The sequence below is a fragment of the Aptenodytes patagonicus genome, chromosome 11 (assembly GCF_965638725.1).
Source record: "Aptenodytes patagonicus chromosome 11, bAptPat1.pri.cur, whole genome shotgun sequence".
Lineage (NCBI taxonomy): Eukaryota > Metazoa > Chordata > Aves > Sphenisciformes > Spheniscidae > Aptenodytes > Aptenodytes patagonicus.
In genome coordinates this window covers 5,733,898-5,757,858 of record NC_134959.1, presented here as the reverse complement: position 1 = coordinate 5,757,858, position 23,961 = coordinate 5,733,898, and the positions used below count along the sequence as shown (strand labels likewise).

General features: G+C 41.2%; 2 protein-coding genes across 2 annotated transcripts; one reads left to right on the top strand and one right to left on the bottom strand.

The window, feature by feature from the left end:
- The first annotated feature begins 644 nt into the window (after positions 1-644).
- On the top strand, positions 645-1,676 carry PPP1R3E (protein phosphatase 1 regulatory subunit 3E). Its single transcript, XM_076348864.1, has one exon. It carries the CDS (start codon positions 720-722, stop codon positions 1,674-1,676), a length of 957 nt encoding a protein of 318 aa, XP_076204979.1. The 5' UTR covers positions 645-719.
- An 11,762-nt stretch (positions 1,677-13,438) lies between these two features.
- Positions 13,439-23,890, bottom strand: GCSH (glycine cleavage system protein H). The gene is made up of 5 exons (XM_076349066.1): positions 23,767-23,890; positions 19,902-19,981; positions 18,598-18,661; positions 16,872-17,003; positions 13,439-16,297 (listed from the first exon to the last, which is right to left on the bottom strand). The coding sequence occupies exons 1-5, from the start codon at positions 23,888-23,890 to the stop codon at positions 16,200-16,202; spliced, it is 498 nt and encodes a 165-aa protein (XP_076205181.1). The 3' UTR covers positions 13,439-16,199.
- Positions 23,891-23,961: the final 71 nt, after the last annotated feature.

Below are 23,961 nucleotides of genomic sequence, written 5' to 3'. Positions count from 1 at the left end.
ACTTGCAAGCCAGCTGTTTCTTACCGGCCCGTTTAATCTGCCAGAGCCCGGCTTTGCCTCTTCCTTTTAGCAGCTATTTCTGTAACGGATCGGACGAGGCAGAGCGCCGCTATGAATTTTAATCCTTCCACCGGGGAATCCCTCTCGTCTCCTCTTTTTGGATGAGATCCTCGAGGAAAGACCCAGAACACAGCGAGGAGGAGGAGGAGGAGGAGGAGGAGGAGGAGGGGGACGGCGTAGCCGCGGTATTGGGGACAGCGGGAAGGGGGAGCCGCCGGGAGAGGGGGGGCCGGCAGCCGGGGGGTGTAATTAGGGAAGGTGGCGAGGACGACGCCGAGGCGGGCAGGGGGGCGGGTGGGGAGCGCGGAGCCATGGGGAAGGAAGGATGACTCGGGACGTATTTCGCTGCCTGACCCCGGCACGTCAGCAGCAGCAGCGGCAGCAGCCGGAACGCCGCGGTCCCGCCGCCGCCCGCGGACACATGCACCCGCCGGCATCCTCCGGGGCCGGCCGCGACGGGGACGACGCCGAGGTGATCCCGCTGCCCCTGGGTCCGGGCGAGAGGCGGAGCCCGCGGCCCGGGCGCTAGACCGCCTCGCCACCCGCACGCCGCGGCCCGAGAGGAGGAGCGCCGGCCGGCCGGCAGGGAGGGAGCTGGGCGGCGGGCCCCGGGCCGTGCGCTAGCCGTCGGCACAGCCGCCGCTCCCACCGGCCCCCCCATGGATAAGGCGGGCTCGCTGCACACCTCGGTGCCCACGCCGCCGCCCCGGCTCTACCTGCCGCGCAACTTCAGCTGCAGCGCTTGCCTCTATGGCAGCCTGGCCGAGCAGTGCAAGGGGGGCTGCAGCCCCGACGGCGACGCCGCGCCCACGCCCGTGGTGCGGGAAGAGGCGGGCGAGAAGCCGCCGCCCCGCGGCCGGGAGCCCTCGCTGCCCGCCGTGCCCCCCAGCCCCACGCAGCGCCGCCGCGCCAAGTCACTGCCCACGCCCGGCGACCGCAGCCTGCGCCCGGCGCTGCAGCAGAGCCCGTCTCGCCGCAAGACGGTGCGCTTCGCCGACTCCCTCGGCCTGGAGCTCACCTCCGTCCGCCACTTCTGCGAGGCCGACCTGCCGCAGGTGCCGCTGCCCGCCCTGCCGCCGCCGCGCACTGCCGACCTCTTCAAGACCAGAAAGCCGCCGGCGCTGGGCGACCTGGAGCCGGTGCTGTTCGGGCCGCCGCCGCCGCTGCTGGAGCCGCTCTTCCCGCCGCAGCCCGGGGCCAGCCCCGGCTTCACGGAGCGGGTGCGGCAGCACAAGGTGAGGCTGGAGTGGGTGCGGGCCGAGCCGGCGGGGCTGCGCGGCGCCGTGCGCGTCCTCAACCTGGCCTACGAGAAGGCCGTGTCGGTGCGCTACACGCTCAACCGCTGGGCCAGCTGCGCCGAGGTGCCCGCCGCCTACCAGCCGGCCGGGCCGGCGGACGGCCTCACCGACCGCTTCGCCTTCCTCCTGCCCCTGGGCGCCGCCGCAGCCGCCGCCGAGGCCACGCTGGAGTTCGCCGTCCGCTACCGCGTCGCCGGCGCCGAATACTGGGACAACAACGAGGGTGCGAACTACCGGCTGCGGGGCCGGCAGCGCGTCCCGCCCGCCGACGGCCCGCCGCAGGATCCCGACAGCAGCGCCTGGATCCACTTCATCTGAGGCGCGGGGCGGCGGGGGGCGCGGCGGGGGGCGGCCGCCTCCTGAGGGAACCGCCGCCCGCGGAGGGAGCGCGGGGCCGGCGGGCCGGTCCTGTCCCCGCTGAGGGCCGAGGGCTGTGGCGGGTGCCCGGCGGGGCCCCCTGACGGGAGGGCGCGGCACCCCTCCGGCCTCGCCGGCCGCCCTGCCCGCCCGGGGGTCTGCGGCCCCGCGCAGGCCTCGTTTCCAGCCGCTTCTCTGTAAGTCGCGGGAAGATGTTTTCCTGAATTCTGTTTACAGATGGATAATTTATATTTTCTATTTCACTAGCGATGTCGAGGGGAAACCTTCCAGGCTGTCACGGGGGTGTCGGCAGGGAGGCCGGGTGCACGGTGTGCGGCCGGTGCACGGTTTCCACCTCCATCTCCCGGTGCACTGTGGCTACCACCAAGGCGGCTGGTGGTAGTGTTGGCTACTGGCTCTGGAGTGTGGGGAGAGAGGGGCCGCAGGGCATTTGCAGAATTTACTAGTCAGGACCAGGATCCAGAGGTGCAAACAAATGCTCCCGGGTTCCGGAGGTCAGGATCAGCTGCTGTCACCTCAAGACAAGAGGGTCAGGCTCTGGAAACAGGGAGGGCAGTGTCACAGGGCATCCGTCGTCCAGCCATCCTGTTTGCCTAATCCTGCTTAAGCAAAGCCCGGCTCCGGCGGGGTGTGGGTCCGTGTTCAGAGCCTCGCTGACCCACTCGTGTTAATTGCCCTGCAGGGTTAAGGGCCCGATAGGGCAGCGTTAAGGGACAGATTACAGTTTCGAACCCAGAAAGACAAGAGTGCGGATGCCCTCAGGTGTAGCTGTGTTTCATCATGCTGTAAAAATGATTGATCGGTTTAAAGCAAAGATATATTCTTTTTAAACTTTGAACTCTGCTGGATATGTTTAAGCGTATTTAGAAAAGAAAAATAATGTCGCATACTAATTGAAATGCGACCCACTGAGAGATTTTATAAAGCAAGTGTTTTGTTTTAAAATTCACGTGGTGTGTTGTTAAGGTTTGTCAGGATCTGATGTTTGTTTCAGGAGGATTGGTCCCATAAAGCTGCTTGTGTTCAGGTCAGCAGGAAAGTCGTGGAATTGCACCAAAGGAACTAGAGGTGGCAAGAGTTGAATCCATAATTTTAGTCTGCATCCCAAGCAACACTTTCAGTTTTATTTCTGTTAACAGTTTAATTGAGTTTCCTTTGTTAAGGTAGCAATGCAGGACCCTGCTTTCTGAAAAACAAAATGCTCCAAATTTTTCATAGTAATTTCAGTAAGTGGCAGATTTCACAAAGCTGGCTAAATTTAGTTAGACAAATTGAAGAAAGTCATATCTTGCCATATAAAATATATCAATAAAAATTACAGAGCATGCTGACTTCTGCTTTCAAAGATATGTTTTAAATTATATTAGCAGCAAACATAGTATTTTCCTTTTTTAGCTTGCTTTTTCAGGAGTTCAGCTGAATACGGGTTGTGCTGGTGCCAAATCTGGGTGCTAATTTTCCAGGATTTAGGCGTGTATGCGTTTGCAGGAGAGGGACCTCTACAAATACGACTTCTGAGAGTGGTAAAACCGATGTCAGTGTGATCTTCCGATTATGAAGGGCTGTAAGATCAGGCCTTTAACGTTTTGGATCTTCTGTAGAATGTTTAGGAATGAAATGTGATTTTTAACTGCATTTTTGTGTTCCTCAGAAGGGTTAAGTGTCCCAAACAGCTTGAGTAATGTGGAGTTCCCATAGAACCTTTTGAGTTTGGTGGGAATTGAGAGCCCTTTTGTCTCCTGAGGCTCTGGTTCAGTCAGAGTAATTAAACTTACAAATTCTGGGAGAAAAAAAAAGGTCTGGAAACTTGATGGGAAAAGAGTATTTCATTTAATTTCTCTAGATCACTGTTTCTGATTTAATGGAAATAACAGCAAGACTACTTTCTGTAGTATTGGTAACTTGGTTTTAATTTCCCAGTCAGTTTTGTAATCCCTGTGTTTTTAAGAGAAACAGGATATAAAAGAAATGTACTGTGAGCATCTACTGAGTATTTCACATTTTAGAATATTAAGGCCCTGATCTTGTAATAAAGTAATCCTATATGTTGCTAGTACACATTTATAAAGCTAGAATTGCAGAACTAGTGTCTTAAAATGTTCATGATTAAAGCATATTAAGTGGTGTATTTGATAGAGAAAGCCCAAGTGTCTTTTAGTTAAACTTTTTTTTTTTTAATAAGAGCCTTAATACTGGAGAGAAGGAAAAGGACTTGTCTCCGTTTGAAAGCACTTTGAAATCTGGTGGAAATATGGCCAAACATCTTTTTATTTATGTGTTGTAGCTTTCCAAAACATTTTTTTGCTTGGCCTTTTTTACCCAAATAGTGAACCAAGGAGTGTTGTGTAGAATGGTGAAAACGCTCGGAGAAAAAAATAGTTTCTATGCGTTTTAGATTAACTGATGCTGCAACTTTGCTTATAAAGATTTAACAAGATTTCCCATTTACTGTTTTAATGGCTTTAGAAATGCGAACGGTGCTAAAACCATTTTTAACAGTGAATAGCTGTAATTCTAGAACTTCAAAATTATTTTCCAGTGAATGGCAATTTTCATTGTGGTTTGATTTATGCAACATCTGCAGGTCTCTAATCATTTAAAAATCTCCTTATAGCAACTGTGGCTTAAACTCTTTAAATTTGGAATACCTAAATGGATGTACATGCATCAAGTACACTGGCAAGTTATTGTTTTATCTATTTTTTTAATCTTGACTTAGGTGAAATTACTGTTGCTCTTGGTTGAAAATTTGTAGGCAGAATTGGGCTATGGCTTTATAATACTGTTCAGATACTACTGCTCTTTTCTTTTTATTTATAGCCCCATTTGTCAGACAATAAATCTGAATGTTAAACCTTTTGAGGGTGTAGCATACCAGAAGGGTGTTTCACAAAACAGAGACTCCTGAGCTTTCAAGCAGTAAAGCTTATCCTCAACATGAAATTTTGTGGGTAACTTTATGGGCTTGAACTTGGTCACGGATTATCAATGATATATGTGCAAGTCCAATAAAAGACATAGTCTTCTAGAAGCATTTATAAACACCCACTTTTTAAAGCCTGGAAAGGTAAGGTTGTGCCCAGTCAGCTTTGACTAGAGAATGCTATTCATGAAGCCTGAGATGTTTTAATAGAAACTTGTCAGTAGTATATGCCAAAGCTGCACTGCTTTGATTACACATTTTCATTTCTATCATGTTAATTTATTTCCAGGCAAGATTTATTCAGATTTCCAAAAACATGTTCAGTTGCAATGACCATGAGTATTTTTTCCACTGGCAGCGTTCATGTACAGTTTCCAATCCTTTAGATTTCAGTCTGATGCTATCTACATGTGGCTTGCTAGAAGCGGTGTGATAAATGGCAATGAAATAAAAATCCCAAATGATAATTATATACTATTTGCATAAATGATGGCTTTGAGGAGAAAAACTTGTGTTGAAGAAGATAATTTTCAAGTTGGCGGAACATCAATCATTTTAACGGGAGCAAGAGCAAAACAACTTTTTAAAATCACATTTCTAAAGAATATAGTTCCACAAAATGAACTTTCACAGGCACAGTAAAATATTTGAAAATCTTCAAGTCAACCTGTTTCTGGAAAAAATGTCAGCTCTTTGCATTTTTATTTGCATGAATAGAACCCGTGCTACCTTCCTTTCCAAGCGATACTAGAATGGTTTAGGCAAGGCAGTAATCCTTAGGTCACATAATTCACTTTTAAGTGAATTATTCATTGCTTATGTCTCTGCAGATGTGAAAATGTCTGTCATTTATTGTGCAAAGTGGTAGCTTTATGAACTGTGCCATGTTATTTTATGTGCAATATAATGATACTTTATGCAGTGAGTCAAATTGTACTGTGTGTCTGATATACATTGGTGTTCGCTGCTTCACACTTAAACTGCTAGGTTTTTTGCATGTGATTCCATGCCTTTCGTGGCAATATTTTTTGAAACCTGCTCTAATTATTAGAAATTCTAACAGGAATCAAAACAATTAAGTGACTGTAAACGGAATTTCAGCTAGCTAAACATATTACTATTTATTAGCATAAAACCAGTAACTGAAACTCTCGTACTTATTTTCAATAAATGTACATTATTTCAGGTAAATTAATTTTTTTTTCTCCTTTTACCATTTGCAAGTGACTTTTTGATGTGAATGTGTGTGCCTCGGTATCTCAGTAAACAACAGAAGAAGTGCACACTCTTTGTTGTTTCAGCGTATGTGAGGGAAAAATGTATCACTTGAATGAACAAATGTCTGTTCATGCGAAAGCATGATCTCTTTACAGATACATGAAACATTTTTCCATAGCGCCAACAGGCAAACATCTGCTAATTCTATATTTTAATGTAACCTACAGAAATACTTAGAATCTGCTTTTTAACGTATGATTAAATATATATTGAAATTTTTATGTGCCTTTCAACATTTCCTAGGAAGAAATCTCATGTGTTCCTTAGCTCTCTCACCAAAAGTCCAATAATGGCTTTGTCATTAAAATGAAATTTATACTAAAAAAAAAAAATAAATTCTAATTCCTGATACATTTTCAGCTGTGCCAGAAACCCTGTGTCTGTAGCAGCTGGAAGAATTTGGTAATATTTTCCCATATTACATTGAAAGAAGTTACAGTCAGAAATATGTCTTCCTGGTACACCTCTACAATTACGTAGTTAAGTAACAAAACCAACTGTGACTGTAGTTACTATAACAGTATATATTTATTGTATATATTCACCTCTTACACAGATATTCTAAATATATATTCTACCTGAAATCAGAAGTTCTAGTTTTTTATGAAATCTATTTGTGGAGACATGGTCTTTTCAGCTTTTACTGTTATTTATCTGATGCTGCATAATGCATATCATTAAAACTTTTGGATGGATTTAATCTGTCTGCACAGTTTGTATCATGAGATGAAAGTGCTCACTATAAGGAATATCTGAAGAAAATGACTTTCACCTTCCAATTGTACTGCATGGCTTTTGGCAAATCGTCAATAATTCTGTTTCCTGTACGCACTTCATGTGTACGTGTTCTGAATATATGAAAGGATTACTTACTGAAATGAAAATATTTTTGAGCACTGAAATTAAGGTTTTTCAAACATAAATAGTTTAAGGTAGGAAGTAAAGGTAGTCATTTTTGCTGTAAAATAAAAAAAAAAATTAGCCTTATGTAGAGCTGATCAGTATTTTTTTTTTAAATGGAAGATGGTGACATTTTTCAAAATGAAACATGTTCAGGGAAACATACCTGTTTCAATAGGAAGGTTTTCTCAGGTTCAGCTTATATGAGAGAATAGCCCTAGAACAGTTAAATGGTAAGAGTTCTTCCTTAAATCAGTGTATGGACTTGAATGTAGGTCTTCCATGATCAAAGTGAATACTGAGCTATAAAATCATTGGCTATTGGTTGGACTCCTTCTTTATCCAACTTCTAAATATGACTTTTAAATTATTTTACAGAGAGGATTTTTGACCCTGGATTTTCCCGTCTTTTATGAATATCCTCTTCATTCAGCTATCCTGGCTTTTGTTTGAACTTTCTGTTGTTGAGAAAGGTCTGATTTTATTTTTATGCAACATAGATTATTTTACATTACATTTGGGGAGGGGGGCAGGAAAACTGTTTTCCTTTCAATTTTAGTTTTTTAATATTAAACAATAGCATGCAGAATAAAAATGTGCTTGAAATAACACATGCACTAGCAATTCCAAAGAATATAGCTAAGAAATGTGTCAAATGTGAGATGTGCTTTTTAAAAACGTATGTGCTTTGATTTAGTAAGGCAGGGAAAAAGTCCTAGTCTCCAGTGCAAGTCTATTAATACCAGGGATTTCTTTCTATGCAATATTGTGGTGCACCTGTTTTTTTAGGGATTAACTTGATCGGGATAGTTGTTGTATTGGTGTGTTGTGTATATAATATTCTGTTAAGTGTCATTAAGGAAACTGTATGTCTTTAATAGTGTTATATCTTTAGGCTCTTTTTTGCCCAATCTGACTTTAATAAATCATAATCATATTCCTTTGAATAACAGTAACAAGACAATATTTCATAAAATTGCGTAAGGAAGTTTCATGCATTATACTTTACTCTTTATCACCTTCTAGGACAAAAAGTTGTGTTACTACTGTGAGTTTTAAAATTTTTGTATCTCTCTATCTTAAAAATAAGCCAAATTGTACTATACTTTTAAACTCAAAAAGCTAAAATATATGTTTTTAAAGCTGATCACAAATAGTAAAACTAAAATTGGTTGGGATTACTCGTGAGTCCAGTTTCTAAACTGTGGTATAACAAACATCTGTGTACATCCTGTAACTGGCTTCATGGAGGTGCACCCTGACATGAAGTTCAGGCATTTTAAGGTTGATACAAAATGAGCTCTAGCTGGGTGCAAAACCTGCCTGCAGCTGGACATGAATCCATGTTGTAACGCAGGAAAATTGACTGCTGTGACAGAAAATTACTGTTCTTGGAATGGTTTAAACAAACATAACTCCTCCTGTATAGTGTTACACAAATTAGTTCTCCCTGTAATGGAGATGCTGTCTGTTGAAGACAGTGTTCCTTAACATGCAAATTTTTATTACTGTTTCTTTGATTTACCTTGACTTTGTTTAAAAAAAAAAAAAAAATTGTTTGTTAACTATGTACTTAACTGGTAAATTACTTTTGGTTGTAGTTTCTTCTGCAATGTTTATATTTCACCAAGTAATGTTTGTTTCTAATGTTGGTAAAAGTAATGTAATATCACCAAAAGTTCAAGATCAATGTTTTCTAATAATGCCTTGTAATTTACCTAGCCTTACAGTATTTCAGACAATTTTCCACCAAAACCGCATCTAGTCACTGGTTGTCACAATTATGAAAAATCTATATTTATAAACCTGTAGCTTCTAACTGTCATTAAAGATTAATGATACAAATTGTGAGCAAGTGGTGAATATAAACCTCTTTTTTAAACTGACAAACCATGAGTTCTTTTTTGTTGAGGATCTGAAACAATTATGTTCCAATTCATCCATAGTGCATGTATGAAGACATGTTGTGATGTACCTGCACATCTGAAGACAAATATCTAATATTTGGGCCAGATTTTCCAGCCAACTTGTCTTCAGGCAGCCTCCGTTAAGAGGGCTCTCTATGGAAGCTGCAGTATGCTGAGTGATGTTGGTAATCTGGTCTTCTGAAGTGTAACCGTCTTTCAGGAAGATAGGCTGAGATTATCGGTGGGCATAAACGTATGTAGCTGTCTTTATAGTCTTGTATTGTTAACACCGTTTCAGACATAGTTTAGCAGTCTGTCGTTCAGAAAGGGATGCCTGTACTTCAGCTGTTCGTGACTTTACTCCTTCCTGGCTTTGCATCGTTATGGTCACTAGTAACACTTGAAACATCCTCAAGTGCAATTCAACATTTAACTGCCAAAAGCCTGTGCTAGGTGCTAGAAAGTACAGAAACACCAGTCTTTCAGGAGAGGAGGTAGTGGCTTTCATAGAGGGAAGAGATGAGAAAAGAATGTGATTTTTATGAAAAGAACTGTGATTTTCATTTAAAAAAACAAAACAACAGTTTAAATTTTTCAGTGCTGAAGGACTAGGAGGAAGGTTTCTAAGCCCCATGTATATTCAGCAGTAACTGCAGCCAAGCTCTATCTTTAACCAGCACATGCCTCTTCCTCCAGTGGCGATGCAGAATTGAGGCTATCTAGGTATTAGCTAAATGAATCATAAGGACTCTTCCAAATATTCTTTCTCTGTTAGTTGCTGAGTTCAAAATATCTGTTTCTTGAATTGTTATAATGCACTAGTTTTCACGGTCTTTCACTGTAGACAGCATCTTATCTTACAATGCCAAGAACAGTTTTCAGCTTTTCTTTAACCAACACTTTTTAAGCCTTCTTTATAATACAGATAAAAGCCGTATAGCCATAAGGAGAAAAAATGTTACATGTTTGTTCTCATGTAATTAGTAAAACTTATTTTTCTGTACTCTTTCAGAAACATCTGCGTAGCTGTTGCTTATTAATAATAATAAATAATAATATTTTCATGTGTTTCTTTGGAAGAGCAAAGTAATTAAAATGTAGCCCCAGATTTAAGTTTGTTTCCAGAGGGAATGTTTTCTGATTTTACGTCTATCTAATCTTTTTGTTCAAGTAAAAATGAACTTCTAGCTCACATAAATTGCAGAATCCAGAACTGTTTTCTTAAGGTGCCATTATATAAATATTAGACTGTAATAATTAGAATAATAGAGTATAATTTCCCTTTTCTCTTTGGTAAGGCATATGCTTTGAATTTAAAACTGCTGTTATGCTTGAGTGATCCTGAAGTAATGAGATTACAGTTCTGGGTGAAGATTATGATGAAGTCATAGTGCTGTAAAATGAAAAAAAAAGAATAGTTTTACATTGTTCTTTAGTCTTGGATTAATTTTTCTTTTTTTTCACTCTTACATGGGACAAAATATGCTTATAGTAATTCATCTGACAATCAGAATTACATACAGTAGAGTCTTATTAATAACAAGTGTTAAAATGTATGAAGTATTCCTATAGTAGTACTACTAATAATGAGAATAACAATCCCTATTTCTTAACGCCCTTCTCTGGGCACTTCTTGGAATCTACCAACAATTTTTGCTCTGACTGATGAGCTGAACTGGCCCAGGGGATGTACTGAATGCCGTGGCTGTCTCAAATGGGGGAGCCTCTCTCAGCGGCAGAGGTGGCAAGAGTGAGGAGGATCAGGTACAGAGAGAAGGGAGAGAGAGAGCAAGAGCCTGGTCTTTCAGCAGCGGGGAGCACCAGGGAGCAGCTCAGGTTCTCATGCAACCTCATCCCAAGAGCTCCTGCTGTTGTCATGAGCTAGAGCCATGGTGGTTCCCAACCTTTTTTTGACCTCAGGATGACTGCCTCTTCTTCCTTGCAACTCTCCGTGTATACAGGGGCAGGCAGAAAGGAGAAATAAGGGTTGTCTGTGCTACCTCTAAAGAGTGGCCCTTTGCAAGACTGTATTAGATTCCCTATTAGAAATACTACTTTAGATCACATAGAAGCAGGGGCATGCGTTAAAGGACCATGTTGTCCTTCAGTTACTCTTTGAACCTATGGAAGATATGGGAAGTAGACAAAAAAATTCCTATCAAGGTTTTGAACGGCTGAATTCTCTTCTTTGTTGTCTAACACATTTACCAGGCCAACCTGATGTAAGAAATGCCCCTTAGTCTAATAGAAAGCTGCAAAAATGTTTCAGCTGTAGATGAGGATGATACATTGCAGAAAAAAAAAAGAGCCGTGCAATGGTGATATTACACCAGTTTTATCGCTGGCTTTGCCTTACCTGTTGTGACACAAGGGAGGGGTTGTCAGAACTGACAGGAGTTGCCAAGAATACTTAATTCTCTGTCATTTTCTCTTGATCCAGACCCATGCAGCGAAGAAGGGAGAGGGGTGATGGCTGAAAAACAGAAGTACTCTTGAGTCCTAAGAAGTGCAGACTCATCCTCCTATCTTGTGGATTGATTTCCATGGTTAGAGAAAGGTACAAGTGCTGTACCTCCATTAAAATACATCTCTAAGCAAAATACATTCAATAGCATAAATAATTAAACACTATAAACGAATGACAAATAAAACTGTAATAGCAGAGGCGGTAGGACACTTGTACTGCATTAAAATAGATCAGGTCTGAAGTGACTGAATTATGCTTTGTCAGGAAGAGAGGGATATCAATACTGTGAGGCAAACTCTAACCAATCCAGATACCACAGACTAAATTCTCCTGCCAAGGACTGTTCCTCTAAGACTGTGTCTCAAGTAGTGTGGGGAATGTGGAGAAAATTACATTAAGGACACTCCTAAGCTGCTCTCAAAATTTGTCTGTGCCATCTGCAGCATATCTTGCTGGTAATTTACACTGATGGACGTTGCTCAAGAGTCTTTTAATATTGTCTTACATCCATGAGGTCATATTCCCTGGAAATGGCTTGCCAAAGGATGTTCAGTTTTCCATCAGTCCAGTCACATTTCACCACATTAAAACACATTTGTCTGTAGAAATGGCACTGTGGTACGTAGGTGACTTTTGCAGTCTCTCTGAGCCCGATGCAGCTTCATTAATGTAAAAGCAGTTTATCTGTGGCTTTGGTGGAAGAACCTCAATCTCTCTCTGCTATTGAAAGGCTCCTATTGACGTAATGGCTGGCATCACGTTTGGAACTTGGTAAAATTTTAGACTGCCCATGCACACCCCTTCCTCACCAGGCCAAATTTTAGGCGTGCTGCAAGAAGGGGGAAGAGGAGACTGGGGGAGAAGAAAGATGGTAAGATGATGGGTACAATAAAATGAGGTTTAAGTTAATAATTCCTTTGTTACATATAGTGCTGTGAGAAGTGGGGTTTTTTTAAACATTTTCAATGAAGCAAGATGTGCTTAATATTTTTTATGATCTTGAAGTTGACCTCGGAAAGTGAATTACACCGAAGCTGAGGTGTCAGTGCAGTACCTTTTAGCGGCTAAGCAGCTGAAGTAGAGAACCAGGCTGACCGCACTTCCTCACCTTGCCCCTGTGTTACTGTCCTTAACGTTTCGAGTGCCACCGTGTGGTGAAATTATGCAATAATTTCTTTTTTAATTTGCAATTATTTAAATTGGCACGTCACCATTTATCAACCTGGAGCATTCCACCCACTGGTGAACTCGTGTTATTAATTATGCACACTTCTTAGGTTTTCTTTCTCTTCTCCAAAATATGCAGTGCAGGAGGTGCAATTTCCTTGGCCTCTTGCTGTGTGATGTCTCCCAACATCACAACAGAAAAGTCTCACGTGCTCAGTTGAGGAGCTGAGGCTCATTCTGGATTGATTTATTGGTAGAGGCCTGTTTATTCACGTGACTAGGCTGATGTGAAGATAGACGTTATGTCCTTCATGTGTCAGTTTGGCGTATTAAAACTCTGTGATGGGAGCCATTACTACAGGAAGATTGCAAATTCCCAGTCTGTCAGTATGAAGAAACAGGAAAGAGGATCCTTATCCACAGGACATCAACTGCCTGGAGACACCAGTTAAGGGGGCATTAGAAACTGAGATCTGCCCACCAGAGCTGCTTAGGTAATTGTGTTACTGCTAATTTAATGACAGTGAAGTTGACATTGCCCTTATTTTATGTTCATCAAAATACCAAGTGTTATTCTTTATGTATTTTTTTGTTGCTTGAGTTTTACACCATTGATTCTTTTTCCCTCTGATCAGAAGTAACAATTACATGATTTGTGTTTATATATATATGATGGGTCAAGATTCACAAGGAGAGGCAGCACTTCATTGGTTGAAAACCAGACAAAATTTTAGGTATGCAATCTTTTCAGGACTAATGTTGATAAAAATCTTCAAAACTAGACATGGCTTGAAAAAAATTATCTCCAAGTTCAGTTTATATTATTCAGTTAAAGAATTTGAGGGATAAAGGGGTTGGTACTTGTGGAACAGAAGGAAGGTGATAATATAATTAACCCCTATAAGATAGACATAATTAGCGGTTGTGGGAGAAGTATGGAAATCATAATTTGCCATAAAACCAATCTCTCTACTGAGTCTATAATGTTTAGCATCCAGTAATTACGAGTGTTAAGTTCTTAAACTCAGGATCAAGACTTAAGAGGTCACAGATAAAGTGGTTATTTTGTAAAAAATAATTTCCTTTATTCATTTTCTGTAGGAGCACACACTGGCGAACAAGTTCAATGTTTTCTCCTGATTTATACAAAAGCATTTAAAATTGTGTCATAGACCAAAGCTAATACACATTCATTGCATCTTTTATTTTGACGAAAGGCATTCTTTGTGGATTCATGCCGGCAAGTTTCGCGTTCATGCTCTTGCAGAGGCTGGCTCCAACCTGTGCATGGTGGTCTGCCTGAGGCTTCCTGCTGCTGCTGAATGTAGTGAAGTTACGGGATTATTCGAAAGCTAGGAGCTCTGCTTGCGTAGCATACATCAAACAAGGAAGAATACATTCTTCTGGCAGCATAGTTCAGATAGTTGAGTGGATTGTAGAAAGATATAAAAATATTTGCTCCAATAGCCATCCTTTGGCCTAAATAGCTGCAGAACACCAGAGCTCTCAGCATAAACCACACAAGAAAAGCACCTAAATATTGTTGTTCCCATTTTAAGAGGAATTGGGAAATTTAAAAAATCACTTCAAGGTCATATAAAACCCTAAAAGGACTAAGGATAGAGAGGTTCCCGGTCCTCCTCTTCAAGCAAAGGAACATCCATTCTCCAACTGTACACCATGAAAGAAAGGTTGAATTCTGTTTCAGATGGTTTCTCAAGAAAGTTGTCATTTATCCATACTCATGTGTAACCTTATAAACACTGCTAACACACAGATGAGGGCAAAGCTTGAGGAAGAGATCAGATTTGCCAGTTTTTACTATTCCCCAGGTTCCTTAGGGGATTACAGAAATGACTATTTCATGATCAAAAGGAAAGAAAATAAACTTTTTAAGGAAAAAATTGTATAAAAATGCATTATAATGCTCTGGACTAACCTTTAAAGGGAGATCCACAAGGGTCGTATATTACATGGCAATGAATGAAGGGCCTATTACTCTCCAGTATAAAGTTGAAAAAAAAGAGTGGATGAAACAGTATCAAATGGAAACATTTTCATGCATTCCTATCTCCATTTGCCCGCATTCATTCTACTTCAAAACAAACTTTCTCTTTCCCTTTGGAAAGTGCACAGGGAGGTTGAAGACCCAAACTGGCATGGGAAGTCTGTAAGGGGCCAGGGCCAGGCTCAAGCTCCCAGCTCTCTGGCATGTTGTCACGATAAATACTGCATGATACTGTGCGTGGTAAGTACTGACAGTTTTCAAGGCATTTACACTAGGTTCACTGGAGACTTTTGTTTATCAGCCACTGCCAAGTTAGGGCTCCCGTGGAACAGTCAAACCCACTCTTTCCTCAGTCACTTTGCAGTTTAACTCCTATGGAGAAGATAGTTTTATCTTAAATACACAGTAGAGTCTCTTGGCAGGGCTTTTATCTGTGACTGGTGTAGGAAAAATTAGCTCCTAGGATCTAGAAAAACCCACCAATTACTTTGACATCCCTTCAGATCTTAAAAGAAAGACCTACATTTTTATACACTAGAAAGGTTTCTGTATAACCTGCAGTGTGTTTCTGCCCTTTAGAAGGGCTGTGCTTTTGAAAGTAACTTCCAAAGGAATATGAATTTTGCCTTTGTCATCTTCATCTTATAGGGATTAAACGTCCCCCTGCTTCCCCTTAGATCAACTTACAGATACTTGGTTTTTGCTCCTGTTTTGTGCTTAGCTTCTAATCACTATTTTAAAATTGTAGAAAAAAGTTTTAGATGAAAACTCTGCTGTACTATTATGTTTTCCTAAAGTGCAGGTCTGTACAACTCAACCTTACCCTTAGATGTCACATCAACTTTGAGTGCACTTTTATGGATTTGTTAAATATTAAGTCTAATGGAATCAGCTGCTTTAGTTTACTGGTTTGCAAAGTGAAAGTTTTAGTTTCATTCCTGTGATGTCATTACAGCAGTGTGCCTACGTGATCTCAGAGGCAGACACAGATGGATACATTATATCTCAAACTATTACTGATCACACAATTTTCAAAAGTATCTAACTCTTCTGAAATCACCACAATTGCTAAGCACAAGATGTAGAATTCCTTAATTACTTGACATAGTTAGTGTTTACCAGGCAAAAAAAATACAGCCTAAACAATCCACTCCAGAACCTTGATAAACTATCATTGCATGAGTTTTGCATACTAAGAAAGCATAAAAAACAGAAGACAAGGACCATACCCTTCTGCCTCAAAGGCAGAACTATTTGATTACATAGTAAAATGAAGAAGGAAAACATAAAGGATTAATAAATTCTGTAATGAAGTAAAAATCATGCAAAGAGGTAGTTGATATGGTTTCTCCTTTTTTGGTATCATCTTTGCAACTATAATTAGGAAAAATATTAGGAAGTTAGGGAGGGACTGCTTTTCAGTATCTTGGGAGCAACAGAAAAGTATTTCAGGGAAAGCTGTAGTCCAGGTTACAAGAACAGTCACGTGTCTACAACAGAATTACCATATTAAGGCTGTTACTAAATTTGATTGTCAGATGAATCGTGGGAAGTATATATTTTAGCAAATAAATTTTGTTCACCAAAATATCATAGATAACATCCTGAAGTTACATAAATCAGATAATCTAGAATAAAAAACCCTCACAGGTATGCAGATGTTAAACATTTTTATCACTGCAATTATTTATGGCCTGTATATGTGATCATAAGTGGTATTTTTCAGGTTGCCAAAACTGGATATTCTCTACTTCACTCATTGATGACAAACTACACTGAAATATTTTATATGGATTTATTTCATTATTCCAGCTCACTCCTCAATGGATTTTATGTATTTCTCATAGGCATCTTCATTCATCAGTTCATCAAGTTCAGCAGGGTTTTCCACAGTCATCTTGATAAGCCAACCTGTAGTTAGGAAATTAAAAAGAAAAACGGTTGCTAGTATCCTACAAGAAAGATTCATTCACATTACTGCCCTAGAAAGGTACTCCCAGTAGGCACACAAGCCCTGTAACACTGGTAGAATCAACAGGACTTCTTGTGCAGGCAAAACAATGTTTCAATACTTTAAAAACTACACAAACAACCTGTCCTAAGAAATGGCCTTTTGAGTCAGACCAGCTATCTAATTTAGTACTGCCTCCGACAGTGGCATTAAGGACACGCTGTCTACAAAGAGTAAAAGAGCCTGACCTCTCAGTATCATGAGCCGTCACAAGATCAAAAAAGAGAAATGCAATCAAGGGAAAGAGATTTAAATTCAACCACAGCCTATGTCTGAAAAGAATACATTGTAAAGTAGCTGTCAGCAAAGACAAGACTACGATCACATTAAATTTTACTGGGCTTGAACTATATTCAATATATTCCATTTAAGCCTCCATACCATTGAACTGGAAGAACTAGGAATTGCAGAGCCATTTGTGATAGCAAGAATCCAGGTGGTATTCATTATTGAAAGATAAAAATGAGATCTTACCATCTTGATAACAAGATTTATTGACAAGCCCTGGATTATCTGCAAGGGCAGCATTAATCTCAGTCACTTCTCCCGAGAGAGGAGAGTAGAGTTCACTAGCAGCTTTCACACTTTCCAAAGCTCCAAACTCATCTGAAACGCAGAACATGATTGAACGCTTTTAAGAGGAAAATAGAAAGCGCTTTAGTTTTTTAGTCAAGACGTTCTGGTGATGACCTAGCCATTGAAAAAGCATCTTGATCTTGAGCAAGGAAAACTGTCAAAGAGATTGAAGTCACCAACTTTATGACAACGATCAGCAGTATTAAATTCGATGTTTATGCTCCCAAATTATTCTGGGGAACCTGCATAACACTAGCTAGCTGGCTACTACAGAAGGCACAGAAGTTTCTTACATTTGGCTAATCCTTTGGCTAAAGCCCTACAGCATATGATATGATAAAGGCTTAGAAGAAACCACATCCAGCTCTTGCTGCAAGAGACCTAAATATGCATTCTATCTACAATTTAAAGCTTTTTATACATAATTTGGTTACAAAATAGACACATCCACAATTTCAGGAATCCCAGTTTTTCTTCAGAAACACTATCAAGTGTTACGTTTGCACTCATTGGAAAACACACATTAGTATTCAGAAGCACCACACTGGAATCACCCAGCCACTCCTCCCTTTTTTCTATTTTGTAGGCAGTTATGGAAATGGTGCCTGGAGCAATGTTAGTCCAGAGTAACTCTAAGCCACAAGCAAACGAGACAGAGCCTGGAGGAACACAGAGCTGTCAGAAGAGTAGATAGGCATCAGCACAAGGAATCAGAGAACAACATGTTCTGGGAAAGCTTGGAATTAGACTAGGGCCAGAACGGGTAGAAAAGAGACGAACTAAATGGAAATGAAATTCCTTTAGATAACACAAAACTACAAGTTGGTTAATTAAAACCCTAAACAGAAAGATCTTTTGTCTAACATTCACCATTCAATGCAATGTAATAGATTTGGCCAAAACAGTTCGATACGGACCTATTCCACAAGAAGGATGGCAAAAGAAAGGCCTGCTACTTTACCTCAGTAAATCCACATTCTTGTTCTGCAATGTCTGAAGCTAATGACAATCTTTTCTTCATATACTAGCGAGACAGCTCTCCAGGTTAATACAGAAATAGGCTTTTCCTTTTTACCTGTTAACACTCACTCTTCTTTAACATGGAAAATTACGTAACTGAATGTTTAAGAATGTAACAATTTGTACATTGCTAATGAGCAAAAATCTATGATTACAGTTGATACCCAAAAATTACTGAGTCTGTATATTCATAGAAAAATTAGAGCTTGATGTCAATTAGATGTTTCACATCATGCAACTTGTGAAATGCGTAACTGCAGAATTACAAATAAGCCAGCCTAAACACTAGCAAGTCCAAATCAAAGCATAAATATTTTAAAAACAGAGTAGAGATAAAATGATTACAAAAATATATTTCAAATGTTTGATTTTTAAATGAATGTCTTCACAGTTTAATGAGCAGGTATTTTCTGCTACCATGCATGGTCTGACAGTGAGAATTCAAAATTAAAGCTGTCTCTTGTAGAAATACCTGAATTTATTCTGCATCCAGAAGATTTATAATGGTATTAATGAACACAAAGATTACTTCATAAAATTCATCTTTGCAAAGGGATAGTGGGATAAGTAGAGTAATTCATCAGAAGTTAGAGCTGAAACTTACCATGTTTACTCAATTTTGTCCCAATTTCTGGAAGACTACAGTAAACAACATCTCCTAATGCTTCCTTAAAAGAAAAACAAAAGCATCAAAGCATACATTAAAGAAACTATACATAGCAGAGATCTGATACAGTAACTCTAGAATCACTGTATATAAGTAATCTCTGTCTCTAAATTTAGTTCTCATTCTTTAAGGACTGCATATTTTTCACTTTTTCTTTTTAGACATTTAACTTGAAAAAACTGTTTTGTTATCATGCCCCAAATGCCAAATTATTGTTTATCTATTACAGTATTAATAACCCTCAGGCTGAGTTACAAGGTTTATATACAGATTTCTTCAGGCAGAATGAGAAATAACATCTGCTGATCTTCTAATCATCAGCTAGAGTAACAACAGTTTTAAAGGACAAAGTTCCCAATGATTTGAGGGAATTACCTTTTTGTTACAAAGCACAGAGGATTTACTTCCAGTGCGATTTGAAAGAAAACGCAATGAGTCCTCCCCAGAGACACAGACAACTGGGGAGCTGTTAGCATACAGTTTGTCCTTACTGACTTAATAAGGAGCCTTATCACCACAAGAATCGGCTCAGCCAGAATAGGCTTCTGCCTCTTCACTGACAAACGTACCCTACCTCACAAAAGACTAGGGATCGTGTAGAGTATTAGTGTTATTTATAGAAAACTGAGATATGGGAAATGCTGCTTGTCCTAAGAAAATTAATTCCACTTCATTGATAGCTTCTCATATTAGATTCTCTTCAGTTTCACATACAGTGAATCTCTATCCCAAATTTGGCTGTGACTATTCCAAATCAAGTACTTGCATGAGAACAAACCAAAAAAAAAACATCCAAAGGAATTTCTATCCTAGAGTAAGAAATATGCCATGTTGTACTTCTATTCACAATTGTTCTTTAGCCAGAGGGACTGCACCGTATTCATGTTCAAGGAAAATTTGGCCTAAAAAGCGCATGATGTCCTCTTCACATAGCCACGAACTTCTCAGGCCTATAAGAACTGAAGTAATAAAGGAAGTTTTTAAATTCTGCTGAACCATTAAGTCTCTCATCAAGTTCAGCTCTCCATAGGCTCAATGTGAAGTGATTAAGAATTTATCAGAATGCTGAAGCAGCATTCACTTCACAAATAATGTGATAGATCCAAGTCCAAAAATCACACTCAGTGTGTAGCATATGTAATTAGAACAATAAAACCCAGTAACTGTCCAAAGAGCAAGGACAAGAGCAGGTACGCATAAATAAATACTGCAGACTTGGGTAAGGGGGGAGAGATCAATACCTGTGCAAAATTGCTGATTCCTACTGTTCCAATGCCATTTTCAACAGATATCCATTCATGCTTGTCTGTGAATTTGCGGGCTAAAAGGAAACAAACTTGATATTTCAGAAATAAGTGACATGTTGCTCACTTAAATACAATAACACATTTGCAGCCTTAAACTGTGGGGGTTTTTTACTGAGGTTAGTTTTGTTTGTTTTTCTTGGAAAATATTTTAAACAGCACATACAATTTACAGAAGCATTTTGTTCTGCTCATGACATGCTTAGTGACACGGTAGAAGCTCACTAGGTGTTCTGCTGAGAGTATTACTAGTTCCTGTGCAATCTTCTAGAGACTGATAAAGTACAGGAGCAAAAGGAGTAGTTCTCCTTCAAACAAAAGTATACATCTGAAGCACATATGGTACTTTACTCAGTTGTGCATTTCTATGATAGCATAGCGGCTTTTCAAGCATATTTAGTGTTTGTTTCTGACAACCACTCTATTATTCCTGGGAAGGCCAGTGTTAGTGACTCGTTAGAAACACTGTCAGCATTGCAGCATCTCATTCAAAGTACTTAAATAGAGCCATCGGTTGAAGTAAAAAAGTTGCAACCTAGCTAGCAGAAGTGGCTGATTCCCCTCCCTCCCCCTGACATTTCCTATAGAGTCTATTTCTCCCCGATTAATGTTGTCACAGGTCTTTGTAAAATTAAGGCAAATTAATACAGGGCAAATTAATAAGGCGACTCATACAGGCAACTGTTACTTAAAATAATTTGCTCTCTGTTAATACTGTTACTGTGAGAAGAACGCAGTAGTTATTCTGTATAGTTTTAACAGAGTCTTAAATATATGCTTATTTTAAGTCTTTTCACAGCAATCTTACAATTCTACATATATTTTAGATCTGTAAGATTCAGAGCAGCTTGTGCTAGCTTTTATTAGAAGCAATTCTTTTTATAAAGTCATATGGAGAAACTTCAAAAGAAGTAATTGAAACAGGCAACATTTTTCTTGCTAACGTTTTACCTGGAACTTTTTTACTCTGAGCATTTTCAGCCTGCTTTGTCTGTTTTCTCATTTCCATAGTTTCCCCACAGATACTTCCCCCCCCCCCCCTTTTTTTTTTTTTAATTAATTTATTTTTAATTTTCACTTGTAGCACCTATCCAATCAGGCAAGGGATGTTGCAGAAGCTGGAGAAGATAACTTCTTAAACACAGCTCCCTGTGTGATTAGTGCCAGAGTAGTACAGCTGGACCTTCCTTTTGAGTTCAAAATTCTCCTCTCAGACTCCTCCTCCAGGCTGGACTCCTTATACCCACTAGAGAAACTACACTTCTGCAAATACCTGTATATTTTCTAAACTTATACATGAAGAAAACAGAAGTTCTCACTGTAGACCTGCTAAAATCTTTCCACTGTAAGTCAGTCATATTTTAAGCTGTTTCAACTGTAGTGATCGTCTTATGTCTGAACGTGTAAGAGAAGCAAGTCTCAGATAAAATGGTTTGTCTTTGAAGATGGCCTAAGTTTTATAGACCTCAGTAGAGCAATACATGTTTTTGCCAGTACAGTACATGAAAAATTTTGAGTAAAACGCAAATATGAAGTATTTTTCCATGAATTATCACTCAAAAAACCCAGAGAATTTCAGCTAGCATTATTTATATCTACAAAAATCTCTCAGGACACGTTCTAATGAACAGAAGAAATCAAACGTCTTAAATCATTTTAGGTCAAGACATTAAACCCATAGGAATTTCATTGGAAATGAGTAATGAACCATAAGAACGGAGAATGACACAGAATCCCAAACCCAAGCTGAACATTTGTGACATTACATGTCACAAAGAAGCCAACCAATATCATTTTATGTAGGATAATAATATTGTATAAGATTTGTTTATAAAGCAAGGTTTAAAAAAAAAAAAAAAAGAGAGAAAACCAGAAGACTTCCATGATCCGTTTGGAACACACCAGTAAAATGTTCTCAACAGTTAGAAGAGCACATAAGCTTCTTGAAGGACAAAAAAAAGGGAAAAATGAAAAATTCTAACCATGTAACAAAAAACACTACAAATAAAGGTCAAATGAAAAACAGTTAATAAGTAATCTCAAAATTTGAACTTTGAGCTTATGTGATCAGCTCATTAAATAAATCAAATTAAACGAATACGAGATGTCAAAGCATACCCAATCTCTTCTATAAGCATTCTTTTTCAGAAAAGCAGCTAAATTTACTCCAGCTTCGTTCACTTCAACATGACTTTGGTTTCAGCTTAACCAGCACATTCTGAATTCAGACCTTTATTTAGTTTAGCCTGCTTCTATTAAATATTTCATAAATATATACCTGAAGAGTGAAGGAAAACTCACACCTCCACAAAGAGGCGTAGAAAATTTTTCCTCTTTGCCTAAACCAAAAGCATAATTTATGTTATTCCTTCAAGTTATATCTACAGAAAAACAATGGGTATATTAAACAATTAGAATAGTGAAAACAGCTTAGATCTTGACTCAATTTATAAATAATGACTAATAAATGTTATTTCTTTCACTTGCAGCAGAAGGCAGTTAAACAGATAGTCTTTTAACCTATCTGGAAGGAAATTTATGACCTCTTCTTAGTGGCAGTCATTACTTTTATAGCATATTCTCCTCCTCTTCTGTCCCGCCTTTTCAACATTTCTGTTTGCTAGAGTACCACGGATTCTGTTTTTCAGACTTCTGTGGCTAACTGTCATTCAAAGAGAGCTTCGACAGCAGGAGATACTTTCAGAATTAACTACATTAAGTGCAAAATCACACCAAGCACTGATGTGTGCCATCTCCTGCCTTACCACTTCTGTAGCTACACTGCACAGGAGCTGATGAGACAGAGCCAAACTTCTTTAGCCTGAACAAGCCCAAGGCCCTGAAAATCTGGCTCAGGTTTCCTGGCAGCCCACGCCAATCTAACTGCTGGGGCTGCTGCAGGCCTGCCTCCTCCATCCACCCATTTTGGCCCCTTTCTTGTACTGCTGCTGATGCTCCTTGGAGCTATCAACAAGCTGTTTCAGCACGACGATCCCAGGAAAAGCTATCCACTCTTTTTGTCAAGTTTGTTTTCTCCACACTCGGCCCACTCAGTGAAGCCTGCAGCTGCGCCCAGAAGGGGACAGGGCCACTTTGCTGAAAAACTGCTGCATGGAGAGGAGGTTAAAAGTTTTCTGCCAGTTAACGGAGATGAACCAGCTCCTCATGGGAGGAGAAATTGGGAGAGTGTCAGCACCAGGACAAGGGACGGGGGAAACCCGCACTGCCAAAAGCAAGGAGGCATTAATTGTCCCCTGCAGCTATAAGCCCCTGCAAGGCTTCAGCCATCTTGCGAGGCTTTTCCCCGATTCCCATATGGGCAGCCCTGCACCAGCGGGTGGAGATGACCCGTCCGAGACGAGCACAGCCCAGGGGAAGCTGCAGCATCCCGCTCCACCCGGCCGTGCTCTTCCTAGCCGCACGGGCAGCTAAAACACAAGACACGCCTCGCTACGAAGTACTTTTGCACAGCAGGGTCTGGCAGGCGGAGATTCAAACTCCGGGGCTGCTCCGCGCACAGAGCAGGGAGGCCACTCCAGCCCTCACCGGCTGCTGCAGGCGGCAGGCTGGCGGACAGGCGGGTGCAGCCAGCGGCGCGGCCGGCACCGCTCCCCCCCGGGCTGCGCCGGGAGGCGAGGTCCGCCCCTGCCCGCAGCACCTGAAGGCCGGCCCGGCTGCAGCAGCCCACCCTCCCCTCCCCTCAACCCTGACAGAGAGGGAGCGACGACTCCTCGCAGAACTGGGCCGCTCTCCCGCTGGCCGCCGCGCGCCTCCCTCCCGCCGCCCCCCGGCCGCCACTCACCGGACAGCACCAGCGAGCTGGTGACCAACCTCCGGGCCGCGGGCAGCCGCAGCGGCGGGGGCGAGAGGCGCGGGCAGCGCGGCGCCAGGACCGGCCCGACACGCCGCAGCGCTCGCCACGCCATCTTTGCCGGGGGCGGGCGGCCGGGGGGCGGTGCCGCGCGGAGCTCCCGCCTCGCGGGGGCGTCGTCAGGGG

Excerpts from the sequence above, each read along its gene's own strand:
- PPP1R3E (XM_076348864.1), top strand. The coding sequence starts at position 720 with ATGGATAAGGCGGGCTCGCTGCACACCTCGGTGCCCACGCCGCCGCCC.
- GCSH (XM_076349066.1), bottom strand. The coding sequence starts at position 23,890 with ATGGCGTGGCGAGCGCTGCGGCGTGTCGGGCCGGTCCTGGCGCCGCGC. Across the intron at positions 19,982-23,766 it reads CAGCTCGCTGGTGCTGTCCG|CCCGCAAATTCACAGACAAG; the intron begins GTGAGTGGCGGC and ends GTTTCCTTTTAG. Across the intron at positions 16,298-16,871 it reads TAAATCTTGTTATCAAGATG|GTTGGCTTATCAAGATGACT; the intron begins GTAAGATCTCAT and ends TCCTAACTACAG.